The sequence below is a fragment of the Vicugna pacos genome, chromosome 9 (assembly GCF_048564905.1).
Source record: "Vicugna pacos chromosome 9, VicPac4, whole genome shotgun sequence".
NCBI classification, from domain to species: domain Eukaryota; kingdom Metazoa; phylum Chordata; class Mammalia; order Artiodactyla; family Camelidae; genus Vicugna; species Vicugna pacos.
In genome coordinates this window covers 8642068-8665369 of record NC_132995.1, presented here as the reverse complement: position 1 = coordinate 8665369, position 23302 = coordinate 8642068, and the positions used below count along the sequence as shown (strand labels likewise).

General features: G+C 52.2%; 2 protein-coding genes across 4 annotated transcripts in view; both read right to left on the bottom strand.

Annotated features, from left to right (window-relative positions):
* Nucleotides 1-1560: 1560 nt before the first annotated feature.
* Nucleotides 1561-15061, bottom strand: RSPH6A (radial spoke head 6 homolog A). The gene is made up of 6 exons (XM_006208697.3): nt 14260-15061; nt 11508-11742; nt 6665-7426; nt 5423-5567; nt 4711-4828; nt 1561-1946 (listed from the first exon to the last, which is right to left on the bottom strand). The coding sequence occupies exons 1-6, from the start codon at nt 14931-14933 to the stop codon at nt 1709-1711; spliced, it is 2172 nt and encodes a 723-aa protein (XP_006208759.1). The 5' UTR covers nt 14934-15061; the 3' UTR covers nt 1561-1708.
* A 165-nt stretch (nt 15062-15226) lies between these two features.
* Nucleotides 15227-23302, bottom strand: part of SYMPK (symplekin scaffold protein) — a 33874-nt gene continuing 25798 nt past the window's right edge. For all 3 annotated transcript variants that reach the window (XM_006208541.4, XM_072966822.1, XM_072966823.1), the window contains 8 exons: nt 23110-23210; nt 22378-22468; nt 21155-21256; nt 17394-17581; nt 16480-16656; nt 16195-16290; nt 15611-15943; nt 15227-15456 (listed from right to left, as the gene is read on the bottom strand). In XM_006208541.4, the coding sequence (XP_006208603.3) occupies nt 15319-15456; nt 15611-15943; nt 16195-16290; nt 16480-16656; nt 17394-17581; nt 21155-21256; nt 22378-22468; nt 23110-23210 (1226 nt within the window). In that variant the 3' untranslated portion in view covers nt 15227-15318. The remainder of the gene's footprint in view (nt 15457-15610; nt 15944-16194; nt 16291-16479; nt 16657-17393; nt 17582-21154; nt 21257-22377; nt 22469-23109; nt 23211-23302) is intronic.

The following is a 23302-nucleotide window of genomic DNA, read 5'->3' as shown; positions in this document are numbered from 1 at the left end:
AATAAGCACAAGTCCCTAGCAACGGCGCCATGGGAACCGTTTGCCTAGCAACGGTAGGACCCTCAAGAGAAGGCCTTATCCATACCCTGGCCTTCCTGTGACGTCACAGGTGACTCCTGGTGAACATAGTGTCTCCTGAAGATTCCCGATAGACACCAGACTGACCTCCAGTGTTTCCCACTGACATCTTCAAGTCTCTTAACTGGCTACAGTGAGAGCATTGGTGTTTCAATGGTAGAATTCTCTAACTGGCTACAGTGTCTCCAACCATTCCTCTTCACCCTTGAGGACCCACCAAATCCCGTTGATCTCCAATGTCTCCATAAAACTCAAAGGACTTCATCTGACCCACTACTAATTAACACTAAACATGTCCACATTTCCCACCAGCCTCCTGTATATCTCCATGATTTCACTAGCTTCAACAATCTCACTTGGTCCTCCAACACTCATCAAAATTTTATTGATCCCTGCAATGCCCTCAGTGTCCTAATGATCCAGTAGTAACCCCAAATCTCTTTCTGATCTCAGCAGCCCCCTGAGGAGTAGTGGGGCTGTCACTTCTCCTGAAGCCACCCTGCCTCCATCACAGATCTTCCCATGACCCACTTATTCAGTCACCTCCCAGATTTGTCACCAGAATGTCCCAGAAGCATTTCACACTCAACAAGTCTTGTGATGAAATTGACATCTTACTCCAAATCCTGCCCCTCTTCTCTGTCCCCATCTTAGGGCCAGCACTGCTATCCCCTCCAGTCTCCCAGGCTGCAGACCTCGGTGTCTCCCTAGATTTCTGCCACTTTCCTTCACTCTCTGATTCCAGTCCCCAAGTCTTTTGCATTCTGTCACTTAAATTCGTCTTTTCCAGTCCATTCCTCTGCACAGTCCTGGTCTAAACTCCTCTTCTCCTGCTTAGGCCCTCCCTTCATCAGTTTTGTCTCTGCTCTTCCAGATCCTGTTTCACCCCTCTGTCTACCCTCCACTTGGCATCTAGAGAGATCTTTCTAAAGCATGGATACATGTTCAGGGCACAAATACAATCTGTGGCCTCACTAGTGTTCTCAGGACAAAGTTAAGCCCTGAGTAATCTGCTCCTGCCAACTTACCTTTCCAGCCTCATCTCTCAGCACTGACTCCTCACACCATGTCCCCAAAGTGAGGTTTGAGAATCTACCCCAACACATCACTCTCTCTTGCCCTTGGGCACTCTCCCTTTGCACATCCTGTTCCCTCTAATTGGAATACCTTTTCCACTCTCCGTTTCCTTTACAAGCTATCTCAGGAGCTCTGCCAGTCCTTTGGGCTCCTTCACCTGTGTCTCCTGTGGAGTATGAGCCCCAGGAAAGCACATCTGGGGCCACTTGGTCACCTCTGTGTCCCCAGCACAGGGCTGGGCAGACAGGAGGCACTTCAATAGTTGTTTGCTGGCCAGATGAATGAAAAATGAACAGATGGAAGAGACTATGCTGGGCAACATCTGTGTTCCCAGCCAAGTGCCGCAGTCCTGATTTAGAAGCCATGTCAACAAATGAAGTGAAGAAATGAGTGATCCTGCTGGAATGCCCTGGGGAAATTTTATTCAGAGCAGCTGTCTTCCTCTTCTACCCCTGTCCTCTAGGGGCAGAAAACAAACCAACAGTGAAAAAACAAAACTATGTTTAAGGGAAAACCTGCTATCTACCTGCTTGAGGAAGGGGGCTATGGAGCTTCAGTCATCCTGGTCCTCGTCCTCATCTTCATCCTCATCCTCCTCCTCTTCCTCCGAGGCTGCCAACACCTGCTCCTGGGCAGCCTTGAGGGCCTGCTCCTCCTCCACTGTAGGGTCACTCATCTCCATGATCTCTGGGCCGCTGGGGTACTCTTGCTGAATAGGGGCTGGCAGGGGTGGGTTGAAGTTCTCAGGACTGTACTTGTGGCCCCAGCCGATGTAGATGTTCTCAAACTTCCTGGAGGGGCAGAGAGATGCTGGAAAATCCTCCCCTAAAGACCCCAGCCTAGACTTTTATTAAAGGTGGGACCCAGCATGGGCATAGCATGACTGCAAAGTTGGGGGTGGTAGAGTGAAATGTGTCCACCAGGTTTCTCTGTTCATTTGTTTTTTCAATATCTGCCGAGCATCTGCTAAGGGCAAGGTCACATCTAGAGCTGCACTGACAGCACATGGAGCTGTAGAGCTCTTGAAATCTGGCTAGCGAGATTGGAGAACTCAACTTCTGATTTTATTCAGTTTTCAAATTTCACTTGTGATTTCTTCTTTGACCCATTGATTAGTTAGGAGTATGTTGTTCAATTTTTACATACCTGGGAATTTCCCAAATTTCCTTGTTATTATTGGTTTCTAATTTCATTCCAGTTTGGTCAGAGAAGATATTTTGTATGAGCAATCCTTATAAATTGATTGAGACTCATTTTATGGCTGAGCATTCGGGCTGTCCTGGATATACTCCATGTGCTCTTGAAAAGAATGTGTTGGATGGAATGGATTTTATTTAATTTTAATTAATTTAAACAATAAAACTGATACTTCACTTATTGGAAAACATCTAAATATGTCTGTATACATGGACAACCTGAATACATGAATCTACTTTTTCAAATGTAAATGTTGTAAAATCTGAATACAGGTCAAGCATTTCTGATGAAAATTTAGCACCCAAATTGAGATGTGCTATAAGTGTAAAATAAACTTCACCCCAGATTCCGAAGACTCATGAAAAAGAAAAGTAAATTAGCTTGTTAATAATTTTTACATTATTGCTTTCCTGAGAATATTTAGGATAGTTGGGTTTAAATAAAATATATTATTAAATGAATTTTGCCTGTTTATTTTTATTTCTTGAATGTGGCTACTAGAAAATTTTAAATGACATATGTGGCTCGTATTTTATTTACATTGGCCAGCACTGGTCTAGAAGTGAGGACCTAGCAGTGAACAGATTAGACAAGAATTCCTGCCGTGGTGCCTACATTCTAGAGGGAGGAGAAAAGGACAGAATTGGTTGGGTCCTAGCCCCACCAATTGACCTCTCCCCGGAATTTTAAGGGGAGAAGGAAAGAGGCGTAAATGGGAGGAAAGGGAGGGGACTGAGAGACAGGGAGAGTGGCAGAGCCAAGTAGAGAGAGAGAGAGAAGGATGGAGAGCCCGCCATGGGGAGTAGTTTGGATCTGACCTTATTTTCCCAGCCTTGCTGCTCCCTAGAGAATCGTTTCCCTCCACGCCTTCCTTGGAGCCTTCAAACACACTGTTTCCTTGGAAGCCCCCGAACCTCTGTCTGCCCTGGTTCCTGGGAGGTTGCACTTGCTAGGAAGGCAGAATCTTGGGCTCCAACCCAGACCAACGCGACTGGAATTTGTGCTTTAACCAGACCCCCCGGTGAGTCCTACTCACTCACAGTTTGGGAAGTTCTGGTCTAGAATGTCCTTCTACCTAATTACTTCTCCCCATTTATTTATTTTTTTCTATTTTGTTTATTTTTAAATTGAAGTATAGTTGATTTTCAATGTTGTGTTAGTTTCAGGTGCACAGCATAGTGATTCAGTTATATATATATAGTCTTTTTCATATTCTCTTTCATTATAGGTTATTACAAGCTATTGAAGATAGTTCCCTGTGCCAGACAGTAAAACCCCAGTTACTTCTTTCTTTCCCCAAAGATTTCAGATCAAGGCTGTTTTTCCCAGGAATCCTTCCTCGATCCCCTTAAGATCTGACTGTGGCCAGAAGAAGGGCGTTGGCAAAAGCAAGCATGCCTCTCCATGCTTCTGGAGGTTAAAAAAACAATTGCCAAGAATATGGTTAAATTATCAAGATGATGTGAAATCCCACCCTGGCTGTGAATTGTAGTAGGGAACACAGTGCAAATTCATCTTTGAAAGCGGAAAGGAAAAGCTATGAACAGCCGTCATGCCATCTGGCGGACAGAGCTGGTAAGTGCATGCCCCACAGCAGCAGGCTGCGCTCTCCGGTGGCTGGGCAGACAGGCTGGGAGGTGCCTGGTGGGAGGCTGAGGGTCTTGTCCGGAGTTTGGAGCTGAGGGTGGGAGGATGTGGGCGTGACTTTGGCCTGCCAATCTTTTGAGAACAACTGGTGGAGGATCCTGGTGGGGAAGATTTCTGCCCGCAGAAAACTCTTCAAATTGGAAGAAATGTCCAGGGGAAGAAGTCAGCTTCCCCAGAGATAAGACTCTGCCCTGTTAGGACCATCCGAAAGAGGGCATCTCAGTCCTGTCTGGCTCCATGACTCATATAGCAGGAAAGCCTGGGCCTGGGGATCATATAGCCAAGTTTGAATCCTGCACATGCTGTGTGTCCCTGAGTCAGTTCCTTCCCCTTTTTGATCCTCCATTCTTTCATCCAAGGGTCTCACACACTTTTTTTAAAATAGTTTTTTTGGGGGGAAAGGGGGAAGGTAATTAGGTTTATTTAATGGAGGTGCTGGGGATTGAACCCAGGACCTGGAGCATGCTAAGCATGAGCTCTTACCACTGAGCTCTACCATCCCCCTCAAGGGGCTCACACGCTCTTGGTCTGGGATTTCTCGTTTTAGCCCTAATGGAACCCCTGGGAGCTGAGTGAGGAGTTCAGGCCCTGGGGGCTTCGCCAAGGGAGTCGTCCCAATCTCTGCCCACCCAGGTGAGTTGCTCCACCCATTCTGTCTCTGATGAAGTTGTGGGGGTGCCCTCTGCTGGGAGGAACTAGGAGAAGACCTACTTGCCACTGGCGTAGGCACAGGCCCCTGGCCAGAGGTTGGAGCGCACGACGGCCACGGAGTACTGTGGGCTGAGGCTGCAGGACAGGCGGGCGGTCCAGGGTGACATGTGCATGATTTCTGTCGGGGAGCAGAGAGCACCAGGGAGGTCAGAGGCTAGGCAAGGTGGAGACACTTACCTCCTTTGCAGGGTGACAGTGAACCCTGAGGCCCCCTGACAGGGGAGCTACTGGGATTCTCCTTCTAGGTTGGCCATAGGTTTGAACCAGGGGTCACAGGGCAGAGCATAGGCTCTGGGCTTGTGGAAATCTGGGTCCACATCCAGATTCCATGCACTCGCCCACTCTCAGCCTCTCCCTCTTCCTTCCTCCAGGTGCCTGAGGTCCCAGTCTCAGGAAATTCCTGTCTAGCCTTCTAAAACCCAGCTCAAGTCCTGCTTCCCCTGAGGAGGCCTCCCTAGCCATCTCTCTCTCTCTCCTCAAGCCCATATGGGACTCAAAAGACCATATCTCACCATCTGGGCCACTGCCACCTGCCAGACACAGTTTATAAGATCGGCGCATCCTGTAGCCCCACGGGATGCCCATTTTATAGATGAGACTATAACTGAGGCTCAGAGAGGTGCTCCTCTCCCCGCCTTGCCACAGTCTTGCTGCCCCTCCCTTTCTGCCAGCCTCCACCAGAGCTGGCGGTGTGTGAGGTGAGGACAGTTACCTGCATCTTCTGAGAGTGGCGTCAGCAGCGGGGGCCCGACCTCCTGCTCCACCTCCTCCATTCCCTCATCTGCCTTCTCTTCCTCCTCCCCCAGCTCCTCCTCCTCCTCTGTCTTCTGCAATGGGTTCACCCAAGTGCAGCGGCCCTGGAAATGGGGAGGAGGTCAGGTGGCACCCCTGGGGAGGGCAGAGCCTGGCCTGCACCCTGGGAGGAGGTAAAGGGCCAGGCAGGACACTGTGAACTGGTTCTGTTCTCAGGGACCCAGATGCGAGTAGAAGTACAGGTGGAGGTAGGGGGAGGATGGGCTGTTACAGTGAGATGGGGATTTCTGTCTCTGGCTGGCTCTTGGCCTCCATTTGTGCATCCATTCACTCATTCAGTCAGTCATTAGTTGTATATTTGAGGAGCACCTACTATACACAGGCATTACTCTAGGTGCTGGGGAGATATCCTTGAGAAAAGAGACTCCCCACATTGCTGCCCTGGTGGAGCCCATATGATCCCCTGTTTGCTCATCTGTGAAATGGGTGTGTCATGGATGCCTCTGTCATCACATTGTTGTTGGGTTGCCTGAGGTCCTGAAGAGCCAATAAATGTCTGTTGAATGAATGAATGAGCCTAAGGGCACAGCATATAGCAGACTTCAGTTTCAGCAACTGTGAAATGGGAATGATTGTTGTACCAATCTCAAAAGGAGTTATTTGGTTTCAGTACAACATTGTGAAGTCAATCAATGTTTACTGAGTGAATGAATGAATGAATAAAAATTCCACAGCAGGTGCTTCCTGGAATAAATAAATAAATGTATGTAAAGTTCAGACACACTAGCCACTCGATAAATGCAGGTCTGCAATCTCTCACGCACAATTTCTAAATCTGAAAAGCTTTGAAAACCAAATTTTTCCATAAGTCATTTGGCAACAACCCTGGCCCAACTGATGAGAGGCTAGTCAGTTTTGCTGCAGGAATAATGATGCCTTTGAACCCGGGCTGTAGCCCCTACCCCTGCTTGAGGTGCTGCATAACATATGGCATATGCACTGTGTCACCTTTTTAAGATCTGAAAAATTCAGAATTCCAGGATGCACCTGGCCCCAAAGATTTCTAACAGGGAATTGTCAACCAGTATCTGTTGAATGAATGATGGAATGGATGCCTAGCAGTGAGCAGGTGTTTAATATCATTATTTGGGGGTCACACCTGGTTCTACAACAGGTGGGGAGGCTGGAGTTCGGTGCTCACCTGTGGCAGGATGTGCTGCGTGTGGTGCACCCAGTTGACCATGGAGTCCACCAGCTCGAGAACCGGGATTCCATCAAAGTCCGGGTTCTCCTCATAGGAGTCTCGCCCAGCACCACCTTCCTCTTCCTCGTCGCCCTCCTCCTCGCCAAACTGGTAGAAGCCGAGGGGGCTGATTTGTGTGGCGGCCGAGATGCGGGCGATCTGGGCGCGCAGGTAGTTGGCCTCATTGCCTGGGAAGGGTGGGTAGCTGATGACCGGGGCATCCAGGTAGCCCGTGAAGAACTTCTTGATCTTGCGGGCCTGCACGATCTGGATAGGCGTGACGTGGGGCAATCGCGCCCACGGCCGGCCCGGCTCATTGCACACGAAATACAGGTACTTGTTGGCGCCGGAGCGGCTCTCTTCCTTGGGGATGGCAGGTGGCGGCTTCCACGTGGGCTTGGGGATGACGTCGGGGATCTTCTCCTCCTCCTCGCCCTCCTCCTCGCTGTGCGTCTCCATGATGTCGCCGCCCTCCATCATCTCCTCCACTTCCTCCTCCTCCCCCTCCTCCTCCCCCTCCCGGAATTCCACCTCAGCCACCAGGTAGCTGCGACTGAGCCCCAGGATCTTGCCCCAGAAGCGGCAGGTAAGGATGGGCTGCTGCTCCACTAGCTGCTTCAGGGCCATGAAGATGCGGAAACTCTCGTCTGAGCCCAGGCCCACACCGGCCTGTTCGAAGTAGAAAGCCTTCTCCATGATGTTGGGCACCGCTGTCTCAGCCTGCAGAGGGCGGGGTGGAGGGCACGGGGGAGGAAGGCTGAAGCCCTGCTCTGCAGCCTGACTCAGTTCTAGAGTCCAGAGAGTTCAACTGCTCTGTAACCCAGTTCTGGCCAGTGAGATGTAGGGGTAAGTGTGTAAAGGAACAATGACGTTTAAATTGTACCAGCTGATGTAAGAGGTTTGGTGGCAAGCGCACTGAGGTTTTTCCTATGTATGGTATTCTTATTTTCTTTTTAAAGCTCCCTTTGTGAACACAGTGTTAACGGGAACAATTACTGCATCTTTTTCCTAGGCCTCCTGGACTGTTTTGGGGTTCACAAGAGTTTGAAGCCCCTCCCCACCGGAAGGTATGCTTTGCACCCCACCCCCACCACTTTCATGTCACTTGCTCTGACCACTTGAAGGCAGAAGCTGGAAGAACCCGTGTGGGGGTTGCTATGCCCTCTTTCTCCTGCTCTGCAGCTGGGGGAGCCTGGGTCACAGTGGCACCTCTGTCATCCTCCATCTCAAGTGACTGATGAGCCAAGCCCTCTTGCTAAGCCTGGATGGGCCAGTGGTGTGAGCGAGAAATAAACTGTGTGGCATTAAGCCACTGATATGGCTGGGCTGTTTGTGATCTCAGCTCGACAGGATCCACCCTGACAAATACGATACAGGAGGAGAATCGTAATTTTTACAAGTGATCCTGGCAGTTTCTCTCAACCTTAAACACAATGCCAAAGCTTGTTTGCCTCGTGTTGCCACCAGCAACCGAGGGGGCAGAGTCAAAATTTAATCCCAAGACTTCCCCTGGCTGCCAGGAAGGAAGATAAGAGACAGATCATAGGAAACCCTCTCTGGGGTGTGTGCCTGGCTCATAGTCGATGGACATCACCCTCTTTCTGGGAACGTCCCTCCATTGACTTGGCAATGGCATGGCCTGACCAGCCATGTTTAAATGACATCACCCTACCCTTCCAGCCACTGTTGATTGGAGCAGGTGGGGACAACTGTCCCAAAATGGCAGATCAGACTCTGCTTCTCTCCCTCTGCAATTTGGAACTAGGTGAAGAGAGAGTACAGCCGTCATCACCCTGCCTCGCAATTACTTCTTTGGTATGGCTGGGTTTGAACCAAGGCTGGTCTAGCTCCAGAGGCCATATTCTTAGCCTCCACTCTATAACTCCTCTGTGAATGGCAGCCAGAATCTTCCTTCCCCTTTCTTTCTGCCAGCTTCCAGGAAGATCCTATCTGTGATCTGGGAGAAAAGATTTCCCGGTGGCAACTGGAAGGAATTTAGAAAGAAAATAATTCAGCAGCTGCGGGGTGGCTGTATACTGTGTGGTGGAGGAGGTAGGGGAGGAGAGAGAAGCAGAGGTGAAATATGGGCACCTGAATGCCAGGTTGGCCTGGGGATCAGCTACATTTATTCCTGCCCTTAGGTTCAGTGCAATCAGTCATTGGCAGCCCACTGAGCTGGCACTATCCTCAACCCCCTTCTCCACTGGTTGCCTTCCCCAGGCTGGAGAAGTTCCACAGTCACTTTCCTTGCAGCCAGGAGTGGTCACATGACCCAATCTGGCCAATAAGATACAAGCAGAGGTTTTCTGAGCGGCTCCAGGGAAACTTCGGCATCCTTGATTTAAAAAAAAGGGGGGGACACATAGGGAAGAGCTCCCCCCTCCATTTTGGGGGTGCTGGTGTGGGGATATGATATCTGAGGCTTTAGTAGCCATTTTACAAGCATAAAGTGACAAAATCAAAGACCAAAAATCAACGTGATGAAGGCAGAACAGAGGAGACGAAAGAGCCAGGATTCTTCATGATCTCACAAAGATCCTGCCCCAACTCTACCCACTCTTGGCAAAGCTGAAGTAATGATGTGTTTTGCTGAACTGCTTGGGCCATTTTAATCAAGCACTTGCAGCCAAAAGTGAGCCTTACTGACTCTGACTGTCTTGGCCAAAGATGGGATTTATACCCAAGCTTCAGTGATGCTGAAAACTGCTTTCTTGATTTGGGTGGGTGGGGGGTAGTGAGAGGGTGGGGAGTGTGGGAAGAAGACAGCCTTCAGTGCCCCTTCACTAGGGATCCACCTTGTCAGCCCTGGACTGCTTGCACCTATTAGGTGTGAGAAAGACTTCTGTCTTGTCTAAGCTACTTGTCTTCATTTCTTTGACATCTACTTCCTGTCTTAAAGTGTTTCAAACAAGAACAGTAAGGTGTTAGTTTTTGGAACATGACACAGTAACACTAAAGTTAGTTTAAAACTGTAAATGTGGGGGTGGTACAGCTCAGTGGTAGAGCACATGCTTAACATGCACGAGATCCTGGGTTCAATCCCCAGTACCTCCACACACAAAAAAAGTAATAATAATTAATAAATAAAACAATTACCCCCCCAAAACTGTAAATGTGAGAATAGTCAGGAACTTTCCAAAACAGATGTGCAGTGATGGGGAACCTTATACTGCCAAACAGCCAAACCTGCTATGCAGAGGTTGTACACAGCAAACACAAGAGTCCTAATGCAGAAAGCCATCTACAGAGCAAGGCACAAAATAGAGACCCCAGAAATGAACCTGAGTCAGTACAGGGGTAAATAAATGGTAGAGGTGACATTTTCAAAGAGGGGAAAGAATGAGTTTTTCTACAAATGTTGTTGGGGATCATGGAAGAAGTAGACATTCTTTCCATTTGGAAGAAATAGAAAATGAGAGAAATGAGAGCCCTTCCTCCATTAAGACAGAAAAGTAAATACAAAACGCTGAATCACGGATTTGAATCTTCCTAGAAACAAGCATAGGCCACAAACGCCCACAATTTTGCCCTTCTACAGACCACATATTAAAAACTCCACCTCCAAGTTCTAAGGGGGTGGGGCCTCCAGGGCCAAAGTATTTGAAGAGGGCGGTGTCTCCCTTAGGATTGAATTTCAAGGGGGCGGGGCGTCAACAGTTGAGGGGTTCTAAGGGGGTGGAGCCTCTAGAGGCAAAGCGTTCTAAGGAGGCGGGGCTGTCAGGGGCTTAACGTTAGGTGGAGGTGCTTGCGACCTGGAGGTGTCGCAGAGGAAGGGTGCAGTTCTAAGGGGGTGGGAACTTTCGAGGAGAAATTGCTGATCTGAAATTTAAAACTGTATTCTCAGGTAAAACTGTTCTTTGTTTTAATGGGACTTGGATTCCCACCTGCACTCTGCTCACTCAAGTGCTCATTCCTTGGTCAAACTGTCGTTCCGGTTTCTCTCACTATCCCACCCCACTGTCGTCAGAATCCTAGAATTTCAGAAACATAAGATACGAGCCCAGACCAACAGCATCCGCAGAGATGGCAGAGGTTTTAGACCAGGCTTTGGAGGACATAGTCCTGCCTTCCTAGTCCTGTCTCTTCTCTAGCTTCGACCCCTCTAAGTCCTTCTGTCACAAATAGAAATAATAAATGGCACTTGCCTTACAAGGTTGTTTCAGGGATGAAACAGACCCCGCTCCTAAAACCCTTAGCAGGGGGCCTAGGAGGTATCAGAATGATCATAAACAGAGAGTTCTCAACAAATGTTTCTTGAACGAGTGAAAGAACACTTCACCCAAATTTTAAGCCGTCATCCAGTGCTGGAAACAGAATCGTGGAATGAAATATTCATAGTGGAATGTTAATGAGTCTGGTCTCAGCTTGCAAAAGGGGAAAGTGAGTTGGGGGGTAGGCAGCAAATTCAGTGTTGAGAGACGCCAGGAGGTAGTGGGTTTCACAGAAAACATCTGTGAAGCAGTTTTTTTGCAGAAGGGAGGAGTAAGACGTGGTAGGAGAAACCAGGCTCCATTTCCCTGTGGCGCTGGAGTTCGCTTTCTACAAAGCAGAACTGACCAACTTTTTCTCTGCATCAAGCCCTCCCATGGCACTCCAGTGGCCTCAGAAGAAAGCCCAAGCCCCTTAGCCTGGCGTTCAAAGCTCTCTGTGACCTGGTCCCGGGCCCCCTCCTCCACAAAATTGAAATCACATGTTTCAGGGTGATGCTGTGCAGTCCCTCACCTCCAGGCATTAGCACTGGCTGCCTGAGCCTGGGTCACTGCTCTCCCCGCTGCGTACCCCTCCCCACTGATTCACTCACCACCTCCTCCTCCATCTCCTGTTCGCCCTCGCCGCCGCCGCTCCCGCCAAACAGCGCCTTCTGCCTCTCAGCCATCTCATAGATGGGCTGCATCTCTGGGTCGTCCCGAAGTGTGTCCAACTTGGGGTGGAACCACTCCCATTGCGTGGTGCGGTTTAGTGACTCCAGGAGGAACAAGGGGTTCTCTGGCCGCTGGTTCAGGATCTTGGTCAGCAGGTTCACCAGGTGCTCATACCTGCCTCCCGCAGAGGGGAGTGGGAGGTGGGGGGATCACTCACTCAGCTTACTGAGCTCGCTGCTGTGTGTCTGGCCCTTTGCCTGGTGCTGGGGACACAGTAGGGGAGAGAAAAGGTCCTTGCCCTAGTGGAGCTGACATTTTGGTGAGAGACAGATATTAACCAAATGTGCAAAATATATAGTGTGCTGGGGGTGGTAATTTATTTGAAGACAAATAAAGCAGGGAATGGGGACTGGGAATGCTAGAGATAGGAGATGGTTTGCAGTTTTAAATAGGGAGGCCTTGGACAGCTTCACTGAGGTGACTTTTAAGCTGAGATTTGAACGCTTTCATTCAATGAGGGGGCAAACCACGCAAATATTGGAGGGAAGAGTGTTTCAGTCAGAGGGAACAGCAGAAGCATAGGCCCTGAGACAAGCTATGAGTCTAACATAATCTTGATACCAAAACTCAAGGAAACTAGGAGAAAGGGACATTCTATGCCAATCTCATTTAGAAATGTAGATGCTGAAATCCTAAACAAAATATTAGCAAATGGCATCCAGTATTCTCAAAAGGACAACACACCATGATTAAATTGGGCTAACAGCAGGAATGCTGAGACTGGACTGATATTAGAAAAATAGGAAAAAAAATTTAATTCATCACATTAACATGGTAGATGAGGTATGTAAGATCACTTCAACAGGTGCAGAGAAATTGATAACATTCAATACCCTTTCATGCTTTTTAAAAACCTAGCAAACTAGGAATAGAAGGTAACTTTTCATAATCTCAATAAAGGGTAGCCACAAGTAACCTGCAGCACACACCAAACATAATGGTGAGAAGATGGAATATTTCCCCTATGAGACTGGGAATGAAGATGCCTTCTTTCACCACTGAGTTATAATATTTCACTGAAGTTCCCAGCCAATGCAATCTGACATGAAAAAGAAAGAAAAGGTTAAAGGATTAGGAAGAAAGAAGCAAAACTGCCATGGTTTGCAGATGATGTATTTGAGAATGGAGTGCGAGGCCTTGAGCTGAGGGTGTGCCTGGCATGTTGGAGGAGCACTGAGGAGGTTACTGTGGCTGGAGTAGAGGGAGGGATATGGGTTGTGGGAGGAAAAGAGGCCAGAGTGATAACAGTATTGTAGTGGCTTCCATTGACCTGAGTCAGGTATGCTGAGCACTTGAGAGCATGTTGATTTCTCACCACCATCATACATCTGAGGAACAATTATGATCCCCACTCTCCAGCTGAGGAAATTGAGGCCTAGAAAAGTTGAGCTCATGAGGTCAGACAGGGTAGCACGGCCAGGATTTAAAGCCAGGTATGCTTGATTTCAAAGTGTGTATGTCTAACCCTCTCCAGTGTGCAAACCCTTTGGCAGCAGTCTTGGGTGTGGTGGGGTTGGGGAGCCAACATTGAATTGGGAAGGATCAGAAGTGAGAGTACAGGGCTTTTCAATGAGGGACCTTGAAGTTCCAGAAGGCTGGGTTTTATAGGGGAAGAGCTGGAGGTTAATTCTGACTACATTCTAGGATCTGAAGGAGGAGCTGACTAGAGATGAAGTTTGGAAAGCAAGAAGGGACTGAATTATATAGGGCCTTGAAGCTGTTATGAGGAGCATGAACCTTATCCTGAGGGCACTGGTGAACCATGGCAAGCTCTGAGCATAGGAGGGATAGGGGTCAGCTTTATGCTTTAGCAAGACCTCTTACTTCTCCAACCTCATCTTCCCTCACTCTCCTTCCTCCCTTGGTTCCAGTCATACCAGCCTCCTTCCTGTTCCTCAAACACAGCAAGCTTCTAAGCCTCTAAGCTCACTGTGTGCTATATCTAGAGCCCTCTTCCTCCAGTTACCTTCAGGGTGCTCTCTCTCACCTCCTTCAGGTTCCTGATCAAATGTCACTTCCTCAGAGAGGCCTTCCCTGACCTCACACTATTTAACACGTGCTCCCTATCCCTCCCTTACTCTGCCTTAGCTCACCTTAGCTCTTATCATCACTTTATCATCTATTATACTTATTATCCATTAGAGTGTCAGCTTCTTGAGGATGTGATGGGGGGCTGAAAGGTGTGTTATGACTGCAGCTGAGTGGCCCTGGCAAGTGCCTTCCCCAGGCAGGAAACTTGTGGATAACAGGGCCTCAGAAGCCAAGTCACTTGTGCTGAAATCCTGGCTGACACATCCTAGCTGTGTTAATTTGAATATGAGACCAATTTCTCTGTGTCTCAGTTTCCTCCCCTGTAGAATAGGAACAGGTGATCCTATTCTCATCGCAGCTATGGGAACCAGATGTGCATATGTGAAGTGCTGGCACATCTGGCAAGTAAACGCTAGCTGTTGTTGTTTGCCCCCTGACTTGACTCCTAGTCTGAGTTAGATGCCCCCCGAGTAGCCACTGGTTATCAATGAGGAGTAATCCCCTGTCTGACTGAGGAGACCCCAGACCTGAGGTACGGCCTTGGCTGGGGTCTCCCCTGCCTGGGTCCCGCCCCTCCCCACTCCTGGGCTCCCCTCTCACAGGCTGAGGTCGCAGTTGACGCTGGTCTGCAGGAGGTAGGCCTTGGCGTTCTGCACAGCCAGCTCCCGAGGTTCTGGCTCCGGCATCTCCATGCTGAAAGGCATGAAGCCTAGCTCGGAGGGCGAGAACTGGAGGGCAGGATCATCCCTCAAGTAGGGCCCATGCTCAGCGCTCTGGCCGAACTGCAGGTCTCTCTGGTACATGGTGAACTGGCCCAAGAGGTTGGCCCCGGGCTCCTGGTAGGCAGCCTCCAGCTGCTGGAATAGGTTGCCTTCACCTTGCTGTAGCTGCTGCAGCATGAGGCTGGCATCGTGGGTGACCTGGAACCTGCCTTCGCTCAGGTAAGGTTGGGGCTGTATCTCTGAGGAAAAGCCCGTATTCAGGGAAGAGTACCCTATGCCACTCAGCTGGGCTTCTTCAGCCTGGAACATCAAGTTCTCATTTTGGGTCAGGCTGGCCCTTTGGGACCAGCCCCGGAGGTTGGTCTGGCTCGACACGACCTCCTGACTGCTGCGCGGGATCTGGGCGTCAAGGGGCGTTTGCTGCACCTCGTAGGGAACCGTGGGCTGGGGTCGAGGCTGTTCCTGACTGCGCCGCCGCTCAGAGAGCTGGGAATTCCTACGGCTGGAGGTCGGCTGAGAAGGGGAGTCAGGGCTGGGCAGTGGGTCCCCCATAGTTCAGAAAGGATCACAGACTTCTAGGAGGAAGGCTTGCAGATAGGCAGGCCAGACCAGTCGCCCGTTTCGCATCTATCCGCGCTGGTTTCTAAGGAGGGAAGGGGCGGGCCGTTACCAGGGGAGGGCGCGCGGGGATGCCGGGGCCAAGGAGCTGGTTTCCGCGCAGGCGCGGCCCGACGCTCGAGTGGCTTTCAGTCTTCCAGGGGGCTCCCGGGTGCACCTACTGGCTACCGCAAAGCCCCACAGCTGACACGGAGGCACAGACGAGAGACTGCACCCATGCCCTAGACTAGCGGTTTTTGTTTTTGTTTATTTTGAAGGCAAAGCCCTGCCCCGCCCTCCCTGAGCTCCCAGTCCCACTCCCCTTCCCCACCAAGCCCCGTCAGCTGTTCCCCTTGGTCTCAGGTTCCCCGGCTTCCTCCGCGGTGGGGCTGGGGGTCTTTAGGGTGTCTTCTCCGGCAGGGGTGAGGGTCTGGGGGCTCCGCTCCTCCTTTGAAATCAATCCGCCCGCTGCCACTTCCTGTTGACAGGAGAACGGGGAGTCTGTCAAAGACAGCGTGGTCCCACCTCCAATATTTCTTTCGGCCATACCTTCCCTCCTCCCCCACCTTGAGCACACGCAACCCCAGATCCCTGATTTTTCTCGTCTTCTGTTGCTCTGTTGTCACCCCTACCTTAGGTAGGGGTCCCTCAAGACTAGAGTCCAGCAGTGCAGCATCCGTCAGCCCCGAGTCATCATCCATGCTGATAAAAATGGCCGGGGTCTCACACTCAGGCCCCTCCTCCCGGAAATCAATGGCTTCCTCGGGCTGAGGAGGGCCTGGCCGGGCTGAGGAAGAGGACAACGAGGAGGACGTGGAGGGGGCTCCCACACCCCCAGGCTTCAGCTTCTGTTCCTCCTCCAGCTGCCGCTTTAAGGCCTTCTCCTGGGCCAGCCGCAGGCCGATCAGGTCTTGAGGGGGCCGGGGGGCCGGGGGTGGTGCCAGAGCCAGGGGCTCTAAGTCATCCTAGGGGTAGGCAGGGACACACACAAGCTCAGAGATGGGTGGGACCTAGAACCCAAGCTGCTCCCTTGAGGATGGTGGGAAAGAAAGACAGTAACCATCCGAAGGCAGATGGTAGAGTGGGCAGGGAGTAAGAGGCAGCTGTCTCCCCACCCCCATTCCCTTTAGAAGGAACGTCCACAGACATTCCTAGAGTGGGTCCAGAGGAGGGGGTGGGGCCTCTCTGGCTTGGGAAGGGGGCTGCAAGCCCTCACCTCTTCCAGGGGCCCGGCAGGTGTTTCCTTAGTCTCTGGCTCCTGCTTGCCGCTGGCCTCCAGGATGGTCATGATGGAGTTGGGGATGTGTGCTTGCTAGGGGAAGAGCAGGATGGCAGTGCCATGGAGAGCTATGACCCAGGGACGCCCCCTCCCAGACCCTTGGTGTCCCTGGCCCTCCAGAGCCCCAGACCTTCCTGGCAGTGTAGGGCTCCCCTCTGCCCACCTCCATCCAGTCCCCAAGGGCTGAATCCATGGGGCCACCCACCCCACACCCTGGGGTACCTGGTGGGGAGTGAAGGAGCGGACGTGGGCCAGCAGGGGCTCCCGGAGCTCTGGGCACTTGTCAAAGACGGCACCCAGCTGCTGGGGTGGGAGCTGCAGGATGACCTGGAAGCTCTGGGGCTTGGTGCGCTGACAGCATTTGATGAAGCCCTCCCACACCTTGGGATACTTCCACACCTGAACCAGGCAGGGAGGGAGCAATCGTGAGGGGGCCTGCAGGCAGCCAGCCAACCCAGAAGCTGGGAGAAAGACCTTGCCAAGATGGCACAGCCTCATTTCATTCTCACAGCAGCCTCAAGAGGGCGACATTAGCCCTGCTAAACACAGGAGGCCCAGGGAGGTGCAGGGAATTGTCCAGGGTCCAAGCGGCAGAGCTGACATCTGAACCCAGGTATGTCTGAATCCACACTTAACCTCTAAGCCAGATGTTGCTGGCAACCTGTGGGTTGAATCCAGCCTGAAGGCTTGTGGATGAGTTATGTTTTTTGTTTCATCCTGGTTATTTCTAAAACCGTCTCCAGCTTCTCTTGAAAAGTGGGACCATCTTTCAGATCTAGTATGCATCCTGGCTGGGTGCATAATGGTGTGGTGGGGGGTGGGGCAAGGGGCGGCCATGCCTCTCCTGGGATGTGTACTCCATGAAGTCTACTACTTGCTCCTACCACCCAACAGCCCTCACTCATCACACTACCACCCTGTAGCTGTCCTGACTTAGTGACCCCCGGAGGACAGTACTCTCAGCAGAGGGAAGGGCAAAGGAGCTGGCCGTCCTGGTAGAGCTTGCTCTCTGCATGGTGGCTCCATCAGGGAGGCCATGCCTGTTGGAAAAGCCTGGCGTTTTGCCTCAAGTCTGTCTGAAGTGTGTCCTGCTGCGGTCCACTGCTTGGGAGACTGGGGTGGTCAGGGTGGGTTACCTGCTTCATGATGAGGCGGGACAGGATGTTCATGACGAAGCCCCCCAGGCGGGGGTACATGGTCAGGGACTGGATGACGGTCCTCATGAGCAGCATGGGCAGGGGACTCTGCTCCATCAGCTGCTGCATCACCACGGCCAGCACCTCCGATGTGTACACGTTCCGCTCCGCAAAGCACAGGTTGGTGGCTGCGAGGAGGCGGAAAGTGGGCCTGTCCTCTTTGCCCAGCTGCCCCTTGGGAGGTGGGAGCCCCACCACCCTTAGAGAGCTTCAGCCCCTTCATCTGCCAGTATGAGAGACCCAGCCCTGACTTCCTAAAGCTCTAGGCAAGACAGATTACCCCCAGCCAGCAGGTCTCTTTCTGAGGGGGCACTGTGGCCTGGTCTTTGGAAAGCCTGGGAACTCAGTCCAAGGGAAAAGACATGTCCAGCTCCTGGAAGCCCCACTGGGCAGAGTGGGAAGACCCTGGACCTCTCTCTTTGGGGACAACCCCCAGAAAGGATAAGGTGGGAAAGACATGTTGCCAACCCCTGGGGATGCATTCTGGCTTGACCAGGGTGGCACCTCCACTCCTAGTGGAGAGGGAAGGAAACTCTGACGTCCATAAGCAATCCCATAGGGGACAGGAGAGTCCTCCACCAGCTGGCTGGTCAAGAGATTGCCCATTCTTGACCCAGTGTATAAGGGCTTGAGCTGGTGAGAGGGTGTCATGAGGCCTGGGGTTATGTAGGGGACGCAGTCCACAGAGCAATGAGGGAGGGGCAGCAGGAGGAAGCCTGGGCATATGGTGAACTCCCCAGCTCAGCACCCAGTGCCAGGAAGGGCCCAAGGAGGTCTGGCACAGCACAAGCACCCACAAAGGCAGGAAGACCAGGGCAGGTCTTGGGGGTCTGTTCCCTCAAGAGTGGGTTGTGGTACCCTGAAATCTGTGGGATTGGTGGTGCTCCAATCCATTGTGCTAATGGGGAGAACCCAGGAACTGCCTCTGAACCCCTTCTTCCCCAAACACCACTTGCCATGTGAGTCTGTCAACCAGGAAGTCTTTATTGAGCCAGAAGAGAGGCCCCCAATCCTTGAGAGGCTAATGGAGAACAGAGGTGTGTGCCTATAAGGAATGGGGGGTGGGGGCGCTCCTATCAGGAAAAGAGGGAGGATGAAGGCATTACAGGTAGACAGGCAGGGAGGAGGCTGGAGGTGGGGTAGGGCAGGTATCTAGGCAGGAGTGTAGAAGGTGAGAAAAGTGCAAGAGGACCCACCAGAAACCGAGGATGTCCCTCCTCCTCCCTTCTAGGTAGTCACTGGCTCCTGCCTGCTTTGCCCAAAAGTCTCCAAACTCAACCCTCTTCCCTCTCCTCCCGCTCAGCTCTGCCCCAGCCTCCTTCAGGGCCTCCCACCCACCATACATCAGCCGGAAGGGACTTTCAAAAGCTCAACCTGACCCTGTACCTCCCATGGGCCCTCTAGAGAGCAAGTCCAAATCTGAACTGGCCTGAGAGAGATTCCACGTGGGCAGGGCCTACACGGTTATAGCCTGACCTCATCTCTTGACGAGGCCCCCCTCCCCACATCACATCCAGCCAGGGTCAGCTCTGCAGTTCCAGAACCAGGCCATGCTAGCACATTTCTCGGCCCCTACAAATGTTCTTTCCTTCTCTGTATCATCTCTCCTGCTACCTCACCACTACTCATTCTTCTGTGGTCTCAGCTCAGGTGTCCCCTCCTCTAGGGGGCACTCCCTAATGTCCCACAGCCCTGTTCACTCTGGACTGTTACTCTGGGGATGGCCTGTGAGCCCCAGGAGGGCAGGGCCAGGGCTTTCTCCATCCCTGCTGTGTCCTCAGCACCACCCAGCACAGGGCTGAGCAGAGGTGCTCAGTGAGTTTTCTAAATTGCTGGACCAGACCACTGGACAGGTCTAGTTACAGAAAAATTCACCAGAGAAAGGATGGTTTAAGGGGGGACTAAATGCCAGAAATGACTGCTTATACTGTCAGATACTGGGGATTCCAATGGTGCACAAAATAGGACTGCACTTTGGATCTGGAGCTTTTAGGGTCGAGTAGGGTTAGCAGTGCAATTGGGAAAACTGCTGGTGCCTGAGCAGAGCAGCGTGCTCTGGGAACTGACTGGATTGTGTGTTTGGGATGAAGAGCTGGTAGGGAGACCAGACGAAGGGCAGCTGGGAGCTCAGCAGTACAGAGGCTCCACGTGGGCCTGGGTTTGCAGGAAGAAAACAGGTGGGGTTCTAAAGGCCAGGCCTTGCTGACATCTCCAGGGGCCTGGCCACTGGCTGCCTATGGTTAAGGCCCTTTTCCTCCCTGGGCCTTGGTTCCTGTGTGTAAGATCAGGGACTAAACCTGAGTCCATGAATGGGCTACAGTGGGGTGGTGAGGGTGGGCAGGGCCTACATGGTTATAGACTGACCTCATCTCCTGACCAGGCCCCCTCCCCTTAACCACCAGATCCAGCCAGGTTCAGCTCAGCAGTGCCAGAACCAGGCCATGCTAGCATAATTTGAATCCCCTCAAACTGTACACAAACCCATGTGAGTGTATCATCCCTGAGAACAGGCTCATAACTTTCCTGAGATCATCTAAGGGGCCAAGGCGTGTAAAAAGACCACTCCTGGAGTCTCAGCTTTGAGACCCTTTTCACTTTATTGCTTCCACTAGAGGCCTTAGTTCCTTTTCAGTTGTAGTGCGGGTTTTAAATTTTCCTAAGCTTCTCTCCTGACCTAAAAGTTTCTGAGAGAATTTGTTCAGAAGAAGAGGAATACTAAGAAATAAGTCACTGAAGAAGCTACTTCAGGCCAGACATGAGACTAAGTGGCAAGGAGGGAAAAGGCCTCCCTGCTCTTCGAGAGAGGAGCGAGCAAGGGACAGATGTCTTCTGAGAAGAGCAGGGAAAGTAGGGCCTCCACCTCCGTGGGAAAGCATGGCTTCTGGACTAAAAACCTCCTGTAGGGAGGAAGTGGAGGGGAGCACTAAGGGGGAGAGATCTTCCCACCGGAGGCAGCCCTGGGTTCGACGACGCCATATGCGGCAGGAACCAGCAGAGCTGGGATTTCAACTCAGGTTCACCCAACTTCAGATTCATTTTTTCCCCCACTACATCACTTAGCTTCTGTGTGGCCCTGAGCAAGTTACTTAACCTCTCTGGAACCTCCATTTCGTCTACAAAATGGAAGCAAGCATACTTACCAGGTAAAGAATGGTGCGGATCGGCAGGCAGGCCTGTAAGGCACTTAGGAAAGCCTGGCTCAAAGTGCCAGGTAAACAGTGACAGCAGCTATTAAGAAACTGCTAATTGTGGTGAGCTGGCCACTTTGTCACCGAGTACCCCGCGGGAGGCCTGCTCTTCTGTCTCAGCTGGAGCCCAGGCTAGACTCCTGGTCCAAGCCGCCCTAGCGCACTCCGTCTGCTCTGCTGGCTGTGCCTCTGCCCTGCTTGGCTGAGGACTCTGCTTCCTTCGTTCCTCAGGCCGAGGCTGGGAAGGGAGGGGCTCCCCACCTTTCTGGAGGACTACTCTGTGCTAGTGCACAATAGATGCATCAGTTCCTTAGATGGAAGGAGGGATGGAGGAGGAAGGACAGGAAGGAGGGAGGGAAAGGAACGAGGTGGGCGTCCGGAGCACTGAGATGGGGCGGCAGGTGGCACAATCTCCGACTTGGCAGATTCCAGCAGGGGCATGTGGGTGACTGAGGTTCTTCCCCAGGTCCGCAGCGGCCAGGCTACTTAAGGGGGATGGGGGGAGCGCCTCACCTTTGATGATGGACTTCATGTCACACTTTGCCGAGTCAATGTTGTGTAACGCGATCAGAAGCTCTCCAGGGTTCAGGGGGGACAAGGCCGAGTTCCCTTCACCTGCAGCAGGTGGGAGTGGGGGCAGAGGGGGGAGACAGTTTGGAGGCCTAAATGAAGAGGTAGGTCCAAGTCCCCCAGATTGGGGGAGCAGTGAATGAAGACAAGGTGCCCTCTGGGGTTAGGGCTAGAGGAGCAGAAGAGACTGAGAACACAAAAGGAGGGGCCTGAATGAGGCAGCAGCTGGAAAGCAATCCTTCACAACCAGAGGCCTTCATCTTGCTTTCCTCCTCCCCAGCACTGGGTTCCTACCCTTGTTAGGGCAACATCTGATTGTGATTCAGCTGCTCTCTGCACACCCCCCAACCCCTCCCCCGGCTGTGCACCCACAAGGAGGGCTAGGAGGAGCTCAACACGAGTCCCCAGTACAGCACAGATGCTCAGAGGAACTTGCTGGACAGGACAGGCTGGGACCAGGCAACAGACTTGCAAACAGTACTCAGACTGAATGCTACAGTGGAGGAGGCTGGGGAGAGATCGCACTCTTCTGGTGCTATTTTGCGGGTCGCAGACACTCGTGTGTGTGTGTTTTAAATCACCAGGTTATGTGTGAAACAGCTTCCACCCTCCCGAGCTCCAACCACTGGGGTCAGGGATGAGGAATCGACCCTTTGCCACTTGGTAATCTTCCAAATTAAAATTTTCTTTCTTTTTGACCAGATTAAACAAAAGGCCCCTCAGCCACAGCTTGAGGGGTTCAGGCAAGAGCTGAGGAAGGGCAGGAGTGGAGCCCATGCCTTAGGGAGACTGGAGAGTAGTTAGGTCCTAGAAGGAAAGACACTTATAGAGTCAGACCTCAGTTCCACAATTCTGCCCCTGCTGTGGATGAAACCATCATCTATGTATCACAGGAGGGTGGCTTGGGAGCTCTGGGACAGATGTTCAGATGTCGCCAAGGCTGGATGGTGGCCCAGAGAGCATGAGCCCCCATTCCCACTCTCAAGGTAGCAGCACCACACAGTCTCCCCCACCAGCATTCTGCATCTCACCTCTGGGACCCCTTCCTCCTGCCTGGCCACCTGAGGTGGGGTCTCCTAGGGGAACTGGGGCACAGGGAGCCCAGGGGAGGGAAACAGGACCAGGGCTGAGCTGGCCCCTGGTGGGGAGGACAGTGCATCACCTACCATGCTGGGTGCCCAGCAGGCGGTTGAAGACCTCTTTCACCACTATGGGGTTGAGTTTGATGAGCTTTGGCAGGGCCTGGATCACTTCTTTCTACAAGAACAGGGGAGGTAGGTCAGACACGCCCCCCCACCCCCTTCAGACAAACCTCCCCACTGCTCCCCCTGGGGAGGTGAGGGGCAAGCTCCAGCCTCACCAAGCCCCTCCAATATTTTCCTCCTCTCACTCCTGGTCCCTCAAGGCTGAACTTCCCTAACTCACTGGGCCTGATTGAGCCCCAGCCTCATCACCCCCAATCTGAACTCCCTTCACATCACATGTCCCCTGGGCCAGCTTGATGACTCCTCCTGCAAGTGGAGGAGATGGAGGCTCACCCAAGGTCCCATAGCCTGTTAGGAACAAGACCTGGGCAGGGGAAGTACATGCTCAAGGTGAGGTACTTCCTACGTTGGGAACAGTGCTGCCTCTGTGATTTCATTTAGGCCTCAGGGCACTCTTGTAGGGCTAGAGGTTGGATCACTGTGACACTCACTTGACAGATGAAGAAACTGAGGCTCAGAGAGGGGTGTGGCTTGCTTGAGGTCAGAGGAGGACCAGGCAGATTGAGATTGACGCAGACAAGCCCCAGAATGTGCTCATAGCATCTGACATGGGCACCTGGGTGCCTACCTCCTCCCTGTCCCTGCCCTGCCGTGTCCTCGTCAGTGGGGGCATCCAGGCATCCAGCTCCATACCTTTTCCAGCCCATTGAGCACAGGGATGAGGAAGCGGACGTCTGGCAGTCGCTTGTGGTAGAGATCCCTGACCCGCTTCACCAGCTCTGGGGAGGGTGGGACTGCAGATAGAAAAATAAGCAGGAGGCACAGGTGTTGGGGGCAGTGGGGTGGGGGTGAGCACCAAGAGGGAGGAGAAACAGTGGTGGGTGTG